This window comes from Hyalella azteca, unplaced genomic scaffold (assembly GCF_000764305.2).
Source record: "Hyalella azteca isolate HAZT.00-mixed unplaced genomic scaffold, Hazt_2.0.2 contig15555, whole genome shotgun sequence".
NCBI classification, from domain to species: Eukaryota; Metazoa; Arthropoda; class Malacostraca; order Amphipoda; family Hyalellidae; genus Hyalella; species Hyalella azteca.
The window spans coordinates 5116-27882 of record NW_025945400.1 but is presented as its reverse complement, the minus strand read 5'-3'; the positions used below and the strand labels follow the sequence as shown (position 1 = coordinate 27882).

The 22767-nt window shown below is 46.5% G+C and overlaps 1 protein-coding gene across 1 annotated transcript; it reads left to right on the top strand.

Moving 5' to 3' along the window:
• Nucleotides 1-397: 397 nt before the first annotated feature.
• On the top strand, nt 398-22349 carry LOC108670702. Its single transcript, XM_047884548.1, has 10 exons — nt 398-833; nt 12363-12543; nt 13229-13341; nt 13817-13905; nt 14311-14493; nt 15317-15513; nt 16432-16574; nt 17755-17836; nt 18951-19124; nt 19676-22349. Exons 1-10 carry the CDS (start codon nt 526-528, stop codon nt 22178-22180), a joined length of 3975 nt encoding a protein of 1324 aa, XP_047740504.1. The 5' UTR covers nt 398-525; the 3' UTR covers nt 22181-22349.
• Nucleotides 22350-22767: the final 418 nt, after the last annotated feature.

The window sequence follows — 22767 nt, the reverse complement described above, 5'->3', positions numbered from 1 at the left end:
GCAGCCTCGTCTGTTCGCCGCATGGTCTGTTTACATCCTTGCCTGTTCACTGCTCGTCTGTGTTAATCCATCTCTCACCTGTCACAGCTGACACGTTTTGAGCTCGGAGGAAAAACATAAGCCATTACTTAGGTATTGAAACTGAAGTTCTGTGGAACATTCGAAATAATTTAATTATAACCGCCAAACCCAAGAATTGCTACCAACATTAATGTTTGAATTATTATATAATTAATTCGTTGTTGTGTGGCACGGAGAAAATCAAAGTTGAAAATGACTAGGCCGATGGCTCCCGCCATTGGGGGCACGCAGGATGCCCCTGGCTCCAACAGCGCTTTGTCCTCCGCAGACTCGCCTGCAGATAAAACGGCAGAATCGCCTGCAGGAGGCCCCGCAGACTTGCCTGCCGGAGAGCCGGCGAGTCCAGTGTCCAGGCGGCGCCTTAGCAAGAACCTAAAGAAACCGAACCGTCGGTTCTCGAAGAGCTTCAATGAATCTGGTTCACGTGAATCCAGAGGTTCTGAGATGAAGGTTCTCGACGAATCTGGTTCTCGTTGCTCAGGCTCGAAAAGTTTGAGCCGGAATACTTCTAACCGGATGTCCACGCTCGATTTTCTGCGGAACAAATTAGGCAAACATGGCCGCGGATCAACAAACGAAGGTGTGAACCACGACAAGCATGCGCCGAACCATGTGCATTCTCAGAACCAATTTGTGAACCAGCTTGCACAGAAACAATTGCAGAAGCAAGTGCAAAAGCAAGCACAAAAGCTCATTCACAAATATCTTCACGAGTCGGACAACAGTTCCAGCATTTCCCATCTCGGGTTACGGTGAGTCTCGATACGGGGCGTTTGCCGGTCAGGAGATTGTACGTCTTGTGATTGCCGGTCTGATGATTGATTCATTTCCAGATGATTGGCTGTCTGTCGATAGATATCAAGGTGATTGTTTGACGGGTGATTGTGGGTCATGTGATTGGATATCAGGCGATTTATTTGTACTTCATGTATTTTGCAAAGTTTGCAAAAGCACTGCCGAGCGCCTGACAGCCGCAATATGTACGCCATCGGGCAGCGGGAAGGTGGAGGAAGATGTATCCGTTATTTGTTGGTCAGAAATTTCTGAGGCTCTTCACTTCTCTGAACGGCTTGGATGCATCCTATATAGAGCTTGCGCCCATTGTAGCTTAACGACCGTTACAGACCTGACAACCGTTGTAGGGCGTACGACAGTCGTATGCCTTGCGTCCATCCTCGAGCTTACGACCGTCGCATTCCTTACGTCCATCCTCGAGCTTACGACCGTCGTATTCCTTGAGTCCATCCTCGAGCTCATGACCGTTGTAGGCTTACGCCCGTCGTATTCCTTACGTCCATCCTCGAGCTTACGACCGTCGTATGCCTTGTGTCCATCCTCGAGCTTACGACCGTCGTATTCCTTGCGTTCATCCTCGAGCTTATGACCGTTGTAGGCTTACGACCGTCGTATTCCTTGCGTCCATCCTCGAGCTTACGAACGTTGTAGGCTTACGACCGTCGTATGCCTTGCGTCCATCCTCGAGCTTACGACCGTCGTATGCCTTGCGTCCATCCTCGAGCTTACGACCGTTGTAAGCTTACGACCGTCGTATGCCTTGCGTCCATCCTCGAGCTTATTATTGTACGTCGATACTCATGTTTTGCTAAGCCTCCTTGTATCCTATCTTACATGTCTATATCCCATATTTATACGCGTTTCCCCATCCCATCTTCCCACTTGTCTCAATCCCATTAACGGATTTTCCCTTCCATTTCATCTTCCCACTTATCTCTTCATCCCATGATTCCCACTTATCCACCCGTCTCTCCACCCAGTCTTTTATATCATTTGTTCCCTACTCGACCCAAATAAAATTCGACTTCAAACTATGTGTGCACCTGTAGTAGATTGGTGTTAACTCTGTAAACTGCAGCAATAAACGTTTTCTAACCTAAAATTGCACCAATAAATATCTACTTTCCGCCGTCTATTCACTGCAATATTTCTACGGGGCAGCTTGTCATCCACATAGCCTCCAGGAACGCCAGCGACGCTTATACAGCTACAGGAAGCGCAGTTGCTGTCACTGCACCAGCACTGACAGGAATTACTGCCGTGACGCTATACGCTTTCCCTGCCCGCCATTGTTCCTTGCCCCCATGCACTGTCTTTTTCCCCCATTGTTTTTTTGTGCCCCGTTGTTCCCTGGCCCCTCCTGTATCCTGCCCGGGGCCGTGCGAGGCATCTCTCCTCCAGGGGCCTTACGAGAAAATCTTCTCCCCCTCAGGGCCATACTAAGGGGTCTTCTCCCCCTCAGGGCCGTACGAAGGGGTCTTCTCCCCCTCAGGGCCGTACTAAGGGGTCTTCTCCCCCTCAGGGCCATACTAAGGGGTCATCATCCTTCAGGGCCGTACGGAGGGGTCTTCACCCCCTCAGGGCCGTACGGAGAGGTCTTCTCCCCCTCAGGGCCGTACGGAGAAGTCTTCTCCCCTTCAGGGCCGTACGGAGAAGTCTTCTCCCCTTCAGGGCCGTACGGAGAGGTCTTCTCCCACTCAGGGCCGTACGGAGAAGTCTTCTCCCCTTCAGGGCCGTACGGAGGGGTCTTCACCCCCTCAGGGCCGTACGGAGAAGTCTTCTCCCCCTCAGGGCTGTACGGAGAAGTCTTCTCCCGCTGAGTCATGCGAAAGATATTCTTACCCTCGAGAACGTCCGGGGAAGAAACTATGGGAAGAACCATTATTGCAGGGCGCTTCTCCCGCCCGTCCCTTCATGGAACAACCACGGCGGTTGAACATGGCGCAGCTCAGGATATATATAAACGCTCCAAACTCGGCCTCGTTTAATATGCATAACCACAAAAAATAACTCAGTACTCACTGCAGTGAGTGACAGAGAGCGCATTTTCTCGTCGACGAAAACGTGGTCGAAAGCAGAAAACATGACGAACACAATAGCGCCTTTTTTCCATAATTGAGAAAATGCCCTAATAACGACAAGCTATTGAAGTGTTTAAATTATATTAACAATTTCTTTTTGTATGACATCATCCAGGCACAACATCATCCAGACACAACATCATCCAGACACAACATCATCCAGGCACAACATCATCCAGACACAACATCATCCAGACACAACATCATCCAGGCACAACATCATCCAGACACAACAGATTTCTTCATAATTTATTTTTTTATATTTTATTTTACAAGTTTATCAAAGAAACCCTGCTACATTTTCTATTTTAACAAGAACGACGTGTATGAATGTCACATGCATGTATCCATACATTTGTATTGTGTCACGATACATGTCTACAACAACATGCATGTATCCATACATTTCTATTGTATTATGATACATGTCTATACAAGAACATGCATGTATCTATACACTTGTATTGTTTGACCATTCATATTATGTGTGGTGAGCAATCTTTTATTTCAAGCCTCAACAAATTCTGTGGGAAAGTGAATGTGATGCGGCAGTGGCTTTCCGCTAGGTTTTCTCCGTCAATAGCTCGTCGTGTATGGTAGTATGGAGCATTCATTCGACATCACTGTGAATGCAGTCATGCATCACCCGTTCACCCGCGTGTGCATTCACTTCTGTGTACTTAGATCTATCATCTATTGTACGATGAATAAAATTTTTTTCATGTTCTCCTCCGATGAACCTGAGATGAATTTTTGCTTCGCAAATTTGATTACATTTTTCATCTGGTCATGTCTGAAACGCTTCACGCTATTAAAGCAAAAACTAGTCTTTATGTAAAGATGCGAGCGTTTAATAATTCCGTTTAAACCATTTTGATGCTTTCAATATCTAATTTAGTTATGCATTGAATTGGAGTAATTTTCTTTTATGGGAATCTTCGTTTTCTGTAAGATGAAATAAAAAATGGACTATTGGGCTGTACGTGTAGACTATCATATCCATGAGTAATTCTTCAGTAACACTATATTGACTCTGCTTATCTCATTTTTTTCAATTTCTGTTAACTTCGATTGTACTACTTTTAATGTACAGGAAGAAATTAGCCTGGCTTTCATATCCAATGAATCTGGTCCATGTACTAGTGTCTCGGCAGACAGCAGTGGTTCCGATCCCGCAGACATCATTGGCCTGACAGGCTGACAGCGAAAGAAATACTGCTTTAAATCGACCGGTAACAGTAGACAGTAGAATACACGGTGCAATAGATGAAATAAAGTACTCTGAGAGACATTACAGTAAGCTGTAGAGTAGACAGTGTCTTAGACAGTGTAAACGTCAACAGTGATCGCGGGAGGACAGGAGCGGCAGATTCGGTACCTTAACTTTCTCTCCATTCTATCTTTATTTCACACTACGCGCATGCATCAGAAACCTGGCATTATGTAGCAGCTTTAAATACAGAAAGCCTGTCACTGACAACTGGACGATGATGGCATGTTTTAAACCTCTATCAATCTAGACTCGATGTGCGTTTGAACCTCAATTGAGGTTAAAAACATTCTGATTACTCGAGTCAGCAGACTTGAAAATGACGGAATGTAATATGTACTTGGACCAAGAGTTTAAGAAACTTATTACGTTATCTCATGTCAAATGGACTAAATTGAATAACAGTGAAACATTTGCTTCAGTTTAATTTTTTTTCGTGAGACACGCGTAATCCAAGCTGGAGAATTTGGTAAGTAAAGTTGTGGTGTTTCACATCAGATAAAAAACTGTAGCGTGTAAAATGTTGTTGATGTTTGTTGTTGAAGTATGTTGAAGTAATGTATCTTGCGGACGATCGAAGTTGCTTGCACACAGTTCGAAATCATGATGAGCGACATGCAGAAGTCGATGTTACTGTCTGTGAGTAATGCTGTAACTTGATTTGATTATTTCAGAATTATTTAGCATATTCTCTCTTCAAAAATTACAAGCGAGCCTCAGCATTGCATAAGAAAGCTCAAGATATTCGTAGTAGAAATGCTAAGAAAACAAAATTACTGCAGGTGACTACAGTTTATTAATGCAAACTCGTTGCTAAGTGATATAGAAGTAATAAAAAAGTGATGAAATTATTTATACTGAACATTTTAGTTATCGTGCTTCCTGTATATGATCATTTCATCACAAGATCCGGATGAAACCTGCTGAAACCACTGCTATTGACCATGATATCCCGCTCATAATTATTTTTTAACCTTAATCTTTAACAGCAATCGAATACATCAATTAAAGACACACTTACTAATGCTCTCGGCGTGTTATACCAGTCTCCTCCACATGGATCCATCGGCGGATCATAGGCGGATCATAGGCGACCAGAGACGCCTGTTGACTACGACGTTCTCACGCCAAAAGGGGAGAGCGAACAGGTGTGAAATCTAACTCGTATGTGGCAAAATAGCGCGCAATTATACACATAACACAATAGCCGGTACGGCAGCTATTACAGCCAACAGTATAATTTTCAGCACAGTATACTTTGATTGCCAGTGGAATTGTAGTGTACTTTACAGTACACCAACCAGTAGAGCAGTCGGTGCAATAACCTATGCAGTTAAAAGCGCGAAAGCCAGTATCGTGAAGTATAACTGTCGGTGTAATTGCGACAGTAGCCGGTAACGCTGACAGTACAACAGACAGCACTACAGACAGCACAACAGACAGTAAAACAGACAGTACAACAGACAGCACAACAGACAGCACAACAGACAGTACAACAGACAGTACAACAGACAGCACAAGACAGTACAACAGACAGCACAACAGACAGTACAACAGGCAGCACAACAGACAGCACAACAGACAGCACAACAGACAGTACAACAGACAGCACAACAGACAGTACAACAGACAGCTTAACAGACAGTACAACAGACAGTACAACAGACAGCACAACAGACAGCACAACAGACAGCACAACAGACAGTACAAGACAGTACGCTGGGCAGTGTAGTGGCCAGCGCCGCCCTAGGGGCACGCTGCTGCCCTGGTAACCTCAATGCAGCAGAGCTGCCCTCCGGTCACCGCAGTTTCTACGATGGGGCATGATTATATTATTAGATTATCTTCCACGTACGATATAGCCTTCCATTAATCGTATTTTATAGAATTATGTTTTTATATTTATGTAGGCACATGTACTAAAGTATTGATTATTTATTTAAAATGTCATTTTTAGCCACAATCATGCCACTATTTCAAATGTAAGCGCAATTATGTTCTCTGAACGCCGAGTTGGAAACTTCAACAAAAAGTCATGATTTGCTGTGCGGTTGCGCCTGCCTCGCCAATGTCGCCACTTGCTGCCAGTGCCGCTATATCCGTCGTTCGGTCAGGTTGTGTAGCTGTGCTTGTTTGTGTCTCCTGAGCAATTGCTAAATCTGTGCATATAGACAAAGAATTGTATGCTATGATATGCGCTTAATAATAATCTTGGCACGGCGAATATAAAAAATTATTAAATTGAACTGTGTTTTTCAAGAACTTTGATCCATTGAAGAGGAAGTGACAACAACAATTCAAAAGTCTGAAAAGAGCGAGCGATTCATGACTGCAAATCGTCGATAACCAAAGCCCTTGATTATACGAAAACTTTTTTTGCAGTTAAATGCTTGAAAATCAAAATCTTACTTATTTCTCGTTCAATTTACTATTCGGGAAACATTTCCATGAGTAAATGCGCTTAATAAATATATTTCGAAAAAATTGGTTTATATTGATGACTTCGGACCTGAACCCAAAACTATTTCGAGTCGACTGAAAATTTATACGTATTTTTCACTCGCACGTTCCCTTAATGCGTAGTAATTATTCCTGCCGAACTAGAAGCTTTTCTTGATGGGCCACGAGGTAATGTTTGCTAGGTCTTGAATTCACGTCTGATATTTGATATTGAGTTTGCCTCGTTGTATCTTTCCATGATATTTAGCTTGCCTCGTTGTATCTTTCCATGATATTGAGTTTGCCTCGTCGTATCTTTCCATGATATTTGGCTTGCCTCGTTGTATCTTTCCATGATATTGAGTTTGCCTCGTCGTATCTCCATGATTTTGGGTTTTCCTGGTCATTCTTTCCATGATTTTGAGATTACCTAGTCGTGTCTTTCCATGACTGTTTTGCTCGTGGTATTTTCAGAGCACTGATAGTTTTTGCTCTTGAAATGACCAAGCGGTTCCTGCTTTCTCTTTACGCGCGAGATCGCTGCGCCTGACTTGCGCTCCTTCTACGCGGAAGAATACGGTTTTCAATGCGTGTTTTTCACCCGCGTGTTCTTAGGATTCGTCTTATAATCAAGTTGTTTACGTTTCGTTTTACACAAATAGTGAGGCTTCAAATCTCTGTGAAACTAGCGAAGCCAGTTATCCCGGTGAAACTAGCGAAACTAGTTTCAGTGAAGCTAGCGAAGCTAGTTATTCCAGTGAAGCTAGCGAGGTTAGTTTACCGGTGAAGCTAGCGAGCTAGGCTAGTTATCCCACTGAAGTTAGCGAGACTAGTTACCCCAGTGAAGCTAGTAGGCCTATTGAAGCTGGGAATCTTGTGCTACTAGTGCTAGTGAACACAATGAAGCTGCGTCACTACTGTCGTAGAATCCTGCACGTACAGCCACACGCGCGGCACACGCAGACACGAGCACCAGAGAGGTGGGTTATGGCGAGGTGGGTTATGGCGAGGTGGGTTATGGCGAGGTGGGTTATGGCGAGGTGGGTTATGGCGAGGTGGGTTATGGCGAGGTGGGTTATTGCGAGGTGGGTTATTGCGAGGTGGGTTATGGCGAGGTGGGTCATGGCGCCTCGCTTCCGAAGTTCTCCATGAAATCCGACATAGATCCTAATTGGATATTTTTCAAAATTCAAATGATTATTTTTTCCTATTTGTAACTGTCTCTACATTTTAATTCTATAAATTGTATATTGTTTAGAAAATTATATATTGTGTTGACCCCACGATGTTTTTGTGTCTTTTCGCTGTGCTTGTGTTAGTTTCATCGGCCATCACGTGGCCGCCGATGAGACGGCGATAAGCTGCTCGCGTCACGCATGCGTGGCGCCTCAAGGCGACACTTAGCAGCGGAATATTTTTCTGCAGCTGCCAAGGCCTCGCAAACAATTGAAATGCCAGCGGATCTCAGAGCGCCAGTTGCAGGTTGCAAAATATCTCAACGGATCGTGATGTATATTAACGGATCCCGCGCAACTCAAGGCTGGCCGTCTGCAGGCATTGTGCACTAACGTGGACACGTGTACTGCGCACCGTGCACTAACGTGGACACGTGTACTGCGCACCGTGCACTAACGTGGACACGTGTACTGCGCACTGCCGCCGTCATCACCGAACTCAGCCGCTCCAGGACCATGGCGTTACAGGTGCGTTACATGCGGGGACCCAGGTGATCCCAACTACCCCCTCTCCCCAATGCTGGCAATGGCCCCAATTCCCACCCCCACTCTCATTGCCCCCTGGCAATTGCCCCATTCTGGAAATACAGTCGATGCCCCAATTGATATTTCTCTTGATAAATATGATAAATAACCAAAGATGTCCCCTTGATCAGGTCTCTTATAAACCACATTTCATCAGATCCGCAAGTTACCCCCCCGCCACTTGGTCGGATCACTAATCAAGCCTTATTTGGTCAGAGCCCTAAATAACCTCCACTCAGTCAGTCAGGTGCCCAATAACTCCCTCCTCCCTGCAGGTGCTGACGCGGGTGCCCAATAACTCCCTCCTCCCTGCAGGTGCTGACGCGGGTGCCCAATAACTCCCCCCTCCCCGCAGGTGCTGACGCGGGTGTGTGAAGGTGGAGGGGCGGAGGGGCAGCGTGAGGTGCTGGCAGCGATGTCGGCGCTGCGGCTGCGCTGCGCTGAGAGCGTCCGCTTCAAGTTCCTCGTGTCGCTGCTGCTGGGGCGCCCTGTGCCCAGGTGACTCTATGATCCCATTACGGCGGGGTACTAATTAAAAAAAATGAATTAGATGTAAAGTAAAGTAAAGTTCTGCATCAAGTAAAGATGCAGAAATGAAAGCTTTAGAAGAAAATACGATGAAGTGACGGATAATGATATGGAACGGGCGCCACCCGTGCCCAGGTGCCCTTTCAATGCTCCCATTTCGACGCGGTACTAAACAGTACATGGGTATGGGCAGTACGCTGGACCACACAACATCAGTCAGCAATAGTATAAGTCAGTATACAGTATAAATCGGCAGTAGGGGCTCTGAAAAAAGAACGACCGAAGCGTCCATCGCTGCCAGATGTGTGGAAATCGACATTCGATCGAACTTGATATTCATCCTCAACAAAACATTCATTCCCACACGTGGATCACATTTCTCCGCTGCTGTCACGCAGGGATTTCATTTATAAATAATAATACGGTGGATACTCCATAATTGCAGAAAAAAAACACCAATGTGCTTCCTGGATTGTAGCACGGCTCTGGAACAACCATATGCTCTCTGAAGCTCGCCCATAAACGAATTACTGAATGATACACTACCATCATCATCCTCCACTAAACATGTTCACACATACGCAAGTTAGGCGACATACATTCGGAACTTTTCCTGCATTGTCGATTGCGCTTCACGCTGCAACGTAACATCTAATGTAGTGTCAGATGTTGGGAGTCCGCAGGCAGCATCGTGCGGAGTTCTGGCGAAGAGGTCTTCTGAGTTTAGAAGACCCGAGGAAAAACATCACAGCGACGGTCACGTGACTCAGTATAGAATAATTTATAAGACACGATCACAGTACAAGACTGTAAAATATAAACCAAGGGCCGTTCTATCGTTGATTTTCAAGGTTTGTAACTTGTCAACCAATCACTGACGGCTTTTCAAGATAAAACCACCAAAGACGAACGAGAAATTGGACGCTTCGTGTTCACAGGCTACTGCGTGTACTTTGCGAATTTATGTCAAATATATAGAGAATAAGTTTTTTAAACATATATTTGTTTCTATCTATACAAAAACATATTTGTGTAGTTTGTACAAAAACATGTGAACACATGTTTTTTTTTTCAAAGGGCGGCCCCATATGTACAGATGATAACCCTGCCTTCCCTGCCCCAGCGTTGCCGTGTGGACACTGCGCCTGGTGAACGCGGTAGTCGAGGGCGCGTCGGGGCTGCGGCAGCGCATCCACCTTCAGGAGGAGCTCGGCGAGGCGGGTTTCTGCGTCGCCTCCATCATGAAGGTGAGATATAATATTATAACCACAGATAATATGTGTCTCAGATGTACGTTAATGCACCTACAGGGTAGAGGAGGGTTCGTTGACTAATACCGTACGTAAGGGATAAGTATGACACTTCTCTCTAGATAAAATATCTTGATACGGGGTGGTAATACAAGAGTTACGATACAGGTAGAGGCTACGGCGTCGATTTTAAGGTCGGATAACTATAATGACGCGATTTACATCGCGGAGCACTTATCAACTACTGCAGGAGACCTTACTAAAATTCCCAGCCATTTTATAGTATCTCGGCTTCCGTCCACAACTAAGGTCTTGATCGCGTGATCTAGACGCTGACTGAGGACAATCTCAGTCACGTATCGTGAATATTACGTCTCAATTACTTATGATGGAATCATGCAACATAGTTTTAATGAATAAAATGAGACGCCAGATTGACACCCGACATATATAAGTGAATAGTTTGTATTAGAGTTCCTCAAACATACATGCTTCCTCTTCCTCCTCCATTCCACACTACGGGATCTTCAGCGTACACGGAGCAACTTTCAGCGATGAAACTAAGAAAGTACCCAACAGCGAAGTACAACAGAAAGTACCCAACAGAAAATTCTTGCGAATTTTCTTCTCTGTTACATCCTTGCTTTCTTGCCACCATTCTTGCCTTCCTTGCTTTCTACTTTGCCGTCACCCTTGCCTTCCTTGCTTTCTTCTTGCCACCACCCTTGCCTTCCTTGCTTTCTTCTTGCCGTCACCCTTGCCTTCCTTGCTTTCTTCTTGTCATCACCCTTGCTTTCCTTGCCTTCCTTGCCATCATCCTTGCCTTCCTTGCTATCTTCTTGCCATCACCCTTGCATGCCTTCCTTGCTTTCTTCTTGCCATCATCCTTGCCTTCCTTGCTTTCTTCTTGCCATCACCCTTGCCTTCCTTGCTTTCTTCTTGCCATCACCCTTGCCTTCCTTGCTTTCTTCTTGCCATCACCCTTGCCTTCCTTGCTTTCTTCTTGCCATCACCCTTGCCTTCCTTGCTTTCTTCTTGCCATCACCCTTGCCTTCCTTGCTTTCTTCTTGCCATCACCCTTGCCTTCCTTGCTTTCTTCTTGCCATCACCCTTGCCTTCCTTGCTTTCTTCTTGCCATCACCCTTGCCTTCCTTGCTTTCTTCTTGCCATCACCCTTGCCTTCCTTGCTTTCTTCTTGCCATCACCCTTGCCTTCCTTGCTTTCTTCTTGCCATCACCCTTGCCTTCCTTGCTTTCTTCTTGCCATCACCCTTGCCTTCCTTGCTTTCTTCTTGCCATCACCCTTGCCTTCCTTGCTTTCTTCTTGCCATCACCCTTGCCTTCCTTGCTTTCTTCTTGCCATCACCCTTGCCTTCCTTGCTTTCTTCTTGCCATCACCCTTGCCTTCCTTGCTTTCTTCTTGCCATCACCCTTGCCTTCCTTGCTTTCTTCTTGCCATCACCCTTGCCTTCCTTGCTTTCTTCTTGCCATCACCCTTGCCTTCCTTGCTTTCTTCTTGCCATCACCCTTGCCTTCCTTGCTTTCTTCTTGCCATCACCCTTGCCTTCCTTGCTTTCTTCTTGCCATCACCCTTGCCTTCCTTGCTTTCTTCTTGCCATCACCCTTGCCTTCCTTGCTTTCTTCTTGCCATCACCCTTGCCTTCCTTGCTTTCTTCTTGCCATCACCCTTGCCTTCCTTGCTTTCTTCTTGCCATCACCCTTGCCTTCCTTGCTTTCTTCTTGCCATCACCCTTGCCTTCCTTGCTTTCTTCTTGCCATCACCCTTGCCTTCCTTGCTTTCTTCTTGCCATCACCCTTGCCTTCCTTGCTTTCTTCTTGCCATCACCCTTGCCTTCCTTGCTTTCTTCTTGCCATCACCCTTGCCTTCCTTGCTTTCTTCTTGCCATCACCCTTGCCTTCCTTGCTTTCTTCTTGCCATCACCCTTGCCTTCCTTGCTTTCTTCTTGCCATCACCCTTGCCTTCCTTGCTTTCTTCTTGCCATCACCCTTGCCTTCCTTGCTTTCTTCTTGCCATCACCCTTGCCTTCCTTGCTTTCTTCTTGCCATCACCCTTGCCTTCCTTGTCGCCCCGCATTTATTTATTGATGTTTATTATGTATATGATGGAGATGACTATTGTATTGCCGTCCGACGTGCAGCGTGGACGACGGAGGGACGATGCGCAGCTCGGACGACGAGGCCGCCGTCCACCCCGAAGACGTGACGTCCCCCGCCCCCCACACCCGTCCCCCCGCCCACGATCCTGAGCACTACATCGCCGCCCTCGCCCACTACGCCGCTCCTGCCGCCCACCCGCCGCCCACTCTGCCCGTTCACAAGGTGAGTCGTGTGCCGCCCACCCATCAGGTCAGGCGGGTGTGCCGCCCACCCATCAGGTGGGGCGGGTGTGCCGCCCACCCGCTGGCTGTTTTCCCGCTAGTTTCTTCCCCCGACTTTCACCCGCGGGAGACGAAAGCGTGAAAGCCTCGCGGCCGTTGTTGTCCCAGCGGCGATGATACGGTGACCGTATACGTACGGATGAAATAATACGGTCACCGAGGCCACATTCAATACGGTTATAGGAACATTCCTTTGCAAAAAGTGTATATGATCTAAAAAAACTTATGTATTTGATTGGAAGCATTTATGTTATTAAGTAAAAAATTATTTGCGTGTATTAGTAAAAGTTCATCTACGAACCATATATATTGTTATTTAATTCAGGCTACAATATCCATTGAAATAGTTTCTCAAATTACACTTAATGATCCTAAATTACACTAAATAATTAATATAGTAAATATTTACTATAATACCTATATATCTGTAATACTATATAATAACAATAATTTGAGAGATTAATATTTTATTAATATATATAATATAATAATATTAATTAATTAATATTATTATATATTTATTAATATATAATAATACATTATATATTATATATAACATATTATATATATTATATAATTAATTATTTAATATCTTGTATATTATATAATTCCATAATTCCCCTCAGCCTCAGGTGGGGGAGAAGGGGGGCGGCGCCCCCGAGATGTGCACCCGTCAGTTCTGCTCGCTGGGGGAACTCTTGAAGAACCTGCAGCAGGACCTGGCATCTGCCTACATAAGGTGATGAGAACCACGGGTGTGATGAGAACCAAGGGTGTGATGAGAACCACGGGTGATGAGAACCACGGGTGATGAGAACCACGGGTGATGAGAACCACGGGTGATGAGAACCACGGGTGATGAGAACCACGGGTGATGAGAACCACGGGTGTGATGAGAACCACGGGTGTGATGAGAACCACGGGTGATGAGAACCACGGGTGATGAGAACCCTATAGGTGCTGCTGTTGCAATTCATGATAAACTAACTGAGAACCTTCAAGTGTCTGTTAATATAATTAAGTTAATATTTAATTAATATAATAAGTTAAAATAATTAACGTATTGGCATAGGAAAGATAAGTAATTTTCATACTTACTGATAATAGTAGAAATATGTCAGCCAAACGTGGCTGACATAAGCTGACTGTGCGCATGGCTGACTAAGCTGACTGTGCGCATGGCTGACTAAGCTGACTGTGCGCATGGGTGTCAGCTTCGTGCAGGAGCTGGTGGCGCAGGGGGGCGCATGGCTGCTGCTGGACCTGCTGAGGGGGGCGCAGCGGGGGCAGGGAGCCCTCAGGGGTGAGTCCTGCTATTTCTTCTTTAGCAGTCACTCGTCGTTGTATTTCTCCTTATTTTTACCTATTTTATTTTTATTTATATTTACAGTTTATTTGCTATGTCCCTCGTCGTTTTATTTCTTCTTATTTTTACATATTTTCTTTTTGTTTATATTTACAGTTTATTTACAAGAAGTTTTCATGGCCGAAATTTTTCTCTTGTCGTGCCATTACACCACACCGCACCGCACCGTATAATACCACAGCACCATAACGCTACACTCTAACACCAGTGCCACTGCATAACACCACAACATTACACCACAGCACCATAACGCCACTCCATAACACCACAACTTCAACACCACACTACCACACCACATCACGCCACAGCACCATCCTAGCAGCGATGTTTGTGCTGCTGCAGAGAGCGCGTGCAGCAGGCAGCAGCAGCAGGCTCTGCAGAAGGCGCTGCAGGAGGAGCTGTGCGTGCTGCGCTGCCTGCGTTACTGCCTGCGTTATGACGTGACGCCGACGCTGCTGGCGCGTTACCAGCACGGNCTGCTGGACCTGCTGAGGGGGGCGCAGCGGGGGCAGGGAGCCCTCAGGGGTGAGTCCTGCTATTTCTTCTTTAGCAGTCACTCGTCGTTGTATTTCTCCTTATTTTTACCTATTTTCTTCTTATTTATATTTACAGTTTATTACAAGAAGTTTAGATGGCCGTAATTTCTCTCTTGTCCTGCCATTTCGGTATTAGTAACCAAATGAGTTCAGTGAAGAGGTAATGATTAGTTGAGAGCATTATTGTTTCATCGTGCATATTGATGAAATAGACACCATAACAGCAACACCATTACAAAAACTACACTAGCAAAATATATCATCACACCACTGCACTATAACCACAGCACCATAACGCCACACCATAATACCAGTACCATTACCTCACACCATAACACCAGCACCACACCACAACACCATAACGCCACACCATAACACTAGTACCAGCACCACACCACAACACCATAACGTCATACCGCCACAGCACCATAACGACACACCACACCACAATACACTACCACACCATAACATCATACCACACCGCACCGCACCGTATAATACCACAGCACCATAACGCTACACTCTAACACCAGTGCCACTGCATAACACCACAACATTACACCACAGCACACCATAACGACACACCACACCACAATACACTACCACACCATAACATCATACCACACCGCACCGCACCGTATAATACCACAGCACCATAACGCTACACTCTAACACCAGTGCCACTGCATAACACCACAACATTACACCACAGCACCATAACACCACTCCATAACACCACAACTTCAACACCACACTACCACACCACATCACGCCACAGCACCATCCTAGCAGCGATGTTTGTGCTGCTGCAGAGAGCGCGTGCAGCAGGCAGCAGCAGCAGGCTCTGCAGAAGGCGCTGCAGGAGGAGCTGTGCGTGCTGCGCTGCCTGCGTTACTGCCTGCGTTATGACGTGACGCCGACGCTGCTGGCGCGTTACCAGCACGGCCTCTACTGCGTCACCGCCGCCGTCATCACCGAACTCAGCCGCTCCAGGACCATGGCGTTACAGGTGCGTTACATGCGGGGACCCAGGTGATCCCAACTACCCCCTCTCCCAATGCTGGCAATGGCCCCAACTCCCCCTCCCCCAATGCTGGCAATGGCCCCAACTCCCCCCTCCCTTAATGCTGGCAATGGCCCCAATTCCCACCCCCACTGTCATTGCCCCCTGGCAATTGCCCCAGTCTTGAAATACTGTCGTTGCCCCAATTGATCTTTCTCTTGATAAATAACCATAGATGTCCCCTTGATCAGGTCTCTTATAAATTACTTTTCATCAGATCCGCAAGTTACCCCCCGCCACTTGGTCGGATCACTAATCAAGCCTTATTTGGTCAGAGCCCTTAATAACTTCCACTCAGTCAGTCAGGTGCCCAATAACTCCCCCCTCCCTGCAGGTGCTGACGCGGGTGCCCAATAACTCCCTCCTCCCTGCAGGTGCTGACGCGGGTGCTCAATAGCTCCCTGCCCTCCCTGCAGGTGCTGACGCGGGTGCCCAATAGCTCCCTCCTCCCTGCAGGTGCTGACGCGGGTGCTCAATAGCTCCCTGCCCTCCCTGCAGGTGCTGACGCGGGTGCTCAATAGCTCCCTGCCCTCCCTGCAGGTGCTGACGCGGGTGCCCAATAGCTCCCTCCTCCCTGCAGGTGCTGACGCGGGTGCTCAATAGCTCCCTGCCCTCCCTGCAGGTGCTGACGCGGGTGCTCAATAGCTCCCTGCCCTCCCTGCAGGTGCTGACGCGGGTGCCCAATAGCTCCCTCCCCTCCCTGCAGGTGCTGACGCGGGTGCCCAATAGCTCCCTCTCCCTGCAGGTGCTGACGCGGCTGCCCAATAACTCCCCCCTCCCTGCAGGTGCTGACGCGGGTGCCCAATAAATCCCTCCTCCCTGCAGGTGCTGACGCGGGTGCCCAATAACTCCCTCTCCCTGCAGGTGCTGACGCGGGTGTGTGAAGGTGGAGGGGCGGAGGGGCAGCGGGAGGTGCTGGCGGCGATGTCGGCGCTGCGGCTGCGCTGCGCTGAGAGCGTCCGCTTCAAGTTCCTCGTGTCGCTGCTGCTGGGGCGCCCTGTGCCCAGGTGACTCTATGATCCCATTACGGCGGGGTACTAATTAAAAAAAATGAATTAGATGTAAAGTAAAGTAAAGTTCTGCATCAAGTAAAGATGCAGAAATGAAAGCTTTAGAAGAAAATACGATGAAGTGACGGATAATGATATGGAACGGGCGCCACCCGTGCCCAGGTGCCCTTTCAATGCTCCCATTTCGACGCGGTACTAAACAGTACATGGGTATGGGCAGTACGCTGGACCACACAACATCAGTCAGCAATAGTATAAGTCAGTATACAGTATAAATCGGCAGTATGGACGCTGAAAAAAACGTCCGAAGCGTCCATCGCTTCCAGATGTGTGATAATCGACATTCGATCGCACTTGATATTCATCCTCGAGAAGACATTCACTCCCACACGAGAATCACATTTCTCCGCTGCTGTCTCGCAGGGATTTCAGTCACTCGGTGGAAATAATACGGTGGAAACTCCATAATTGAAGAAAAAACCACCGATGTGCTTCCTGGATTGAAGCATGGCTCTGGAACAACCATATGATCTCAGAAGCTCGCCCATTAACGAATTTCTGAATGATACACTACCATCATCATCCTCCATTAAACATGTACACACATACGCAAGTTAGGCGACGTACATTCGGAACTTTTCCTGCATTGTCGATTGCGCTTCACGCTGCAACGTAACATCTAATGTAGTGTCAGATGTTGGGAGTCCGCAGGCAGCATCGTGCGGAGGTCTGGCGAAGAGGTCTTCTGAGTTTAGAAGACCCGAGGAAAAACATTACAGCGTCATGTAACTCAGTATAGAATAATTTCTAAGTCGCGGTCCACAGTACAAGACTGTAAAATATAAACTAAGGGGCGTTCTATCGTTGATTTTCAAGGTTTTTAACTTATCAACCAATCATTGACGGCTTTTCAAGGTAAACCCACCAAAGACGAACGAGAAATCGGACGCTACGTGCTCACAGGCTACTGCGTGTACTTTGCGAATTAATGTCAAATATATACAGATTATGTTTTATAAACATATATACGTTTCTATCTATACAAAAACGTTTCTATCTATAGATACGTTTCTATCTATATCTGTGTAGTTTGTACAAAAAAACATATGAACACACATGCTTTTTTCAAAGGGCGGCCCCATATGTACAGATGATAACACTGCCTTCCCTGCCCCAGCGTTGCCGTGTGGACACTGCGCCTGGTGAACGCGGTAGTCGAGGGCGCGTCGGGGCTGCGGCAGCGCATCCACCTTCATACTGTGCACTAACGTGGACACGTATACTGTGCACTAACGTGGACACGTATACTGTGCACTAACGTGGACACGTGTACTGTGCACTAACGTGGACACGTGCACTGCGCACTAACGTGGACACGTGCACTGTTCACTAACGTGGACACGTGTACTGCGCACTTTGCACTAACGTGGACACGTGTACTGCACACCGTGCACTAACGTGGACACGTGTACTGTGCACCGTGCACCAACGTGGACACGTGTACTGCGCACCGTGCACTAACGAGGGTAAGTGCAGACATTTTAATAATTTAATTGTAGCTTGCATTTAATTTTAATTTAATTATACTTAACCCTCTATCGCGGTATGTCACTCTCAGGGAACATAACCTTCAACTTGAATTATACGTAAACTATTGATTGTAACAACCTGATGATGTTTGTACGCAACAGAGAACATTTTAAAGTTGTCGTACGTGGCGGCAACCATCAGTGCAAGTCATTTTGCGCTCACTAGAACGAACGTATCCTAGAACGTATCACTAGAACGTATCATTTTTAGCGCATTTTCTCATTTATGCAGAAAATGCACTATTGTGCTCGCCATGTCCGTCCGTCCGTGACTTCATGTTTTCGTCGGCGAGCAAATGCGCTCTCTGTCACTGAGTTATATTTTTTGGGAAGTAGGCGCGTGACAACATTGCTCTAGTTACTAATATTATTAATATTATTATATTATATTAGTGATAATAATATACTAGTAATATTGTTCCAGTTACTGGTATTATTATTATTAATTATTATATTATATTATATTAGTGATATAGATGTGTATAAGAGACAGCCACAACACCACACCACAANCACAACCCAGTTAATCTCTTACCCAGGACCAAGTTCCGTAGCAAAAAGAGGGAGAATTCATCCCGGTTAAACCATGACGAGGAAAGACTCATTTCCAAGTTTGATAAGAACAATAACAGCAAAAACAAAGCTTCCAATTTCCAGAAATTGAGCAAAGCGAAGATCCTCCAAAAGCGATTCAGCAACTCCGAGCTTATCGCCTTCAATGGATTCATCCTGTCTCTTATACACATCTAGATGTGTATAAGAGACAACCCCTCTTCCCCTGCAGGCTGTAGAGCGCGCGGGTGTCGAGGGCGCCGCGTTCAGCGCCATCGAAGCGCAGCTCGCGCGCTGGCAGCAGAACTACGTCGACGTCTCCGCCCTGGGTTTGCAGCTCGATGGTCTGCAGACCGCCAACCAGGGCCTCCTTCAGGAGCTGGCCAACCTCAGGGAGGCCAACATGGTGGGTGGTGGGCCAACATGGTGGGTGGTGGGCCAACATGGTGGGTGGTTGGCCAACATGGTGGGTGGTGGGCCAACATGGTGGGTGGTTGGCCAACATGGTGGGTGGTGCGCCAACATTGTGGGTGGTGGGCCAACATGGTGGATGCCTATACTGGCCAGAGGCATAGCGAGGCGAGGTATAATTAAGATGGCAAGAGCGGTTGGCACTCTTGTATGAGGGATGAAATTTCGTGTTTGAGGGATTTTAACGTGTATAGAGCGGAACAAAACAATTAGTTTGGTTGACATCGATTGGAAAAAATTAATATCGATTTTTAATATCTATTGGATATGAACCGAATAAAAAATAATATGAAGTAATTTTCAAGGCATCTAATCGAAAATATTTGACTGGATTTAAGAACGGTTTACTGTGTCTAATTTATTAATTTATCCAAAATATAGGCAATCAGGATTCAAAATGAAAATTTGTTTCGTAGTTTATTATATCCAAGTTTTATTCTTGTTGATTCTCTCTTATCTATTTTATCACGTCTCTCTCTCTCACAGAAACTACTGGAAGAAAACGTGTTGCTGAAGACTGTAGGTGGGGAGGTTCAGGAACAATACATGGCTCTGCAGCGCCGTCTCCAGATGAACGGTCTCCCTACTGCCCCTTCACCCACGCCCTCTGTGTCAGACTCAGACATCTCCTCCATAGGGCCTGTCAGACGAGGAACCGTTCTCAGGAGGCCTTCTAAGTCCTTCACCAGGAGCTGCAGTGCGGACACAGTAATTGTGGACAAGGGCGCCAAAGACGCAGTCCAGCGATCCGCAACCCCAGACGTGCTGCCGAGGAAATCTAACGGACACGTTAACAGTGACACATTTACGTACACGAGTGGAGCGAAATGTGTTAAGGATCTTCCTCCGGAACCCTTACCTCGGTCCACTTCTCTAATGCCACGAGCCAACTCTTCCAAAGAGAATATGAGGATCAATGATGTTGAATCGCCGACTGTTATGGCTCCCTGCTATGTCAACCCAATAGACATGGCGCTCTTGGGAAGAGATGCTAACGAAACATTGGACCGCTATTCGCCTCCGGACATGGCGCTGACCTCGAATTATGCGAATATAAATAATATTAGAAACGAAGTCGCCAAAATTGGATCAAATGAAGCCGGACTTCAATCGTCGAACACTAAAGAAAACAAGTACCCAACCACTACAAAGAGGAGAGCGCCGCTAATTCCTGACTCCATCCATCGCGACGGCTCTTTGTGTTCGTCCACTTCTTCTCTATCTTCCTCGTCCTCTTGTTCTGCCGCCTCCATCAAAGGAGGTGCACAGAGGAACAGCCCGCAACAGATTTACAAGCCGGATTTAGGACCCCAGTATGAAAACAAAGCAGAGATCGAAGAAGGCCATAACGCTGTAGCAGATCCTGAGTACCAGAACGTTTTGAAGCTCAAAAATATCGAGTCAAACGCACTCACAAGCCTCGATGAGAAGGACTATGAGCGGGACATGGTCGTGTACGAGGCCATCACCATGGGCAACGACATGATCGAGCTCGTGAGTCGAGGATCGTCGAGCGAGGCGTCGAGTCAGGCGAGCAGCACCAACAGGAACATCAGGAAAGTGAACTCGAGTGTCCAGAGGCACAGGAAAAACTCCAATGAAACTTCCATGGCTGGTTCTGGGAGGTGGGGAAGTGCTGATAGTCCTAACGAACAGACGACCGTTCGTGACTCCGTTAAGCATTATGAGAACTTGTTAACTGGAGACTCGGCAAAAAATTTTTATGAAGGTGACGCGTCGGGCAAAGGCACTAAGTCTGCCAAAAATATAAGTGACGATAAAAATGCTTATGGCAAGAGTAGAGGCAGTTCACCAATTTCGGACTCACAGGGCACCGTGAAGGACATTCCCATTAGCGGAATAAGGGAAGGCAGAGTTAGTCCTGAAGGCCAAAATTTAGATGAAGTCAAAATAATCCCAAGTCGCGGACCTCAACTGCCGGCCAAGAAGCGGAACCTCAACGTGGCTTCTTCGTGTGAACCTATTATGATATTTGACTTCGACTCGCCGACAGAAACAAGTGACTCTGAGTCATTCAATCGCAACGATCGATGCCCAAGTCCTCGCACGATCGAGACTGAGTCCACTCGTTCGTTCGGATTCATCCAGCCCGACAAGATGCTACGACGCAGAGACACCTTCATGGATCACACAGATTCCTCTAAGGCATCAAAAGGCAAACGGCGCGGCTTGAGACGAAGCGAGAGTTTCCAAGCCGGCGACAGCGAGCAAGGCAGCGTCATGGGTTACGCCATGAGACGGGGCGGGTCCACAGATCTTCTTATCGAAGCTGATGACCAAGGCCAGGAAGTGCTTATCAACGGACGGACGTTCACCAAATATACCCCGCAAGACGTTCTCCTCAACAACGAAGTCAACGAGCTGTTGACGGCAGCGCTGAAGAGACGTCAGTGTCGCAGCGTCGAAGACAGGCTAGACCAGTGGCTTGAAGAAGACCTTAGAAGACACAACCCAGTTAATCTCTTACCCAGGACCAAGTTCCGTAGCAAAAAGAGGGAGAATTCATCCCGGTTAAACCATGACGAGGAAAGACTCATTTCCAAGTTTGATAAGAACAATAACAGCAAAAGCAAAGCTTCCAATTTCCAGAAATTGAGCAAAGCAAAGATCCTCCAAAAGCGATTCAGCAACTCCGAGCTCATTGCCTTCAATGGATTCATCAACCCCGGCTCCGGTTTTGTCGAAACTGAATACGGATCAAATTTTGTCCTAAACAAAGCCCCAAATAAACGTAAAACCGAATTTCTCGGCGACACTGCCGAATTTGGCGTCCATGATTTTCCCCCGACGTCCGCCCACGATTTCTCATCGCCCCTCGTCCAGCCCTGGGGCAACGATGGCCGCTGGAACGCTCTGGATATTGACCCCGACATCCCCACACCAGATTACGGCGTCACCCCCGCTGGGACATTGAACGCTACTTCCCCTCTTGCTCGGCACATCCTCGACATCCCATCAGGCCTCTACTGAGGTGCCATTAAAACAATTGATTGTCATCCGAAAATTACTGAAATGGACTACATATGTTTCCCCATCTTGTGCCACTGAAACTTGAACTTAAGAGCAGACAAAACACCGATTCCATTAACCATATTTTCAATGAAAACGTTTCGGAGATCAGCTCCATCATCAGTTCAAAATAAAAATAAATTTTTTGAACTGATAATTATAATCATTAATGCAGCTGGATCTCACTCTAATCATTTATGGTCCGATAATCCGTGCAGCATTTCCTTTGTCAAGAAAATTCAGAGTAAAGATTTTAAAATATTTTTAAGAAGTTAAAATGAACCCCTCAGCTGATTGCTCAAGTTGTTTTCGTACGCATAATTGCACTGAAAGTTTGAANGCTGATTGCTCAAGTTTTTTTCGTACGCATAATTGCACTGAAAGTTAGAAAACTTTGGTATACTTAGAGTTATATTGAGGCGACATGGACGTTGCTTTGAATACATTTTGATAAATGAAACGTTGTTAGCCGGTTTGTTTCTGTTGATTTATTCATAGTTATATTTTATTCAATAATTTTCATTTAATGAAAATCTTTGCACTTCTAT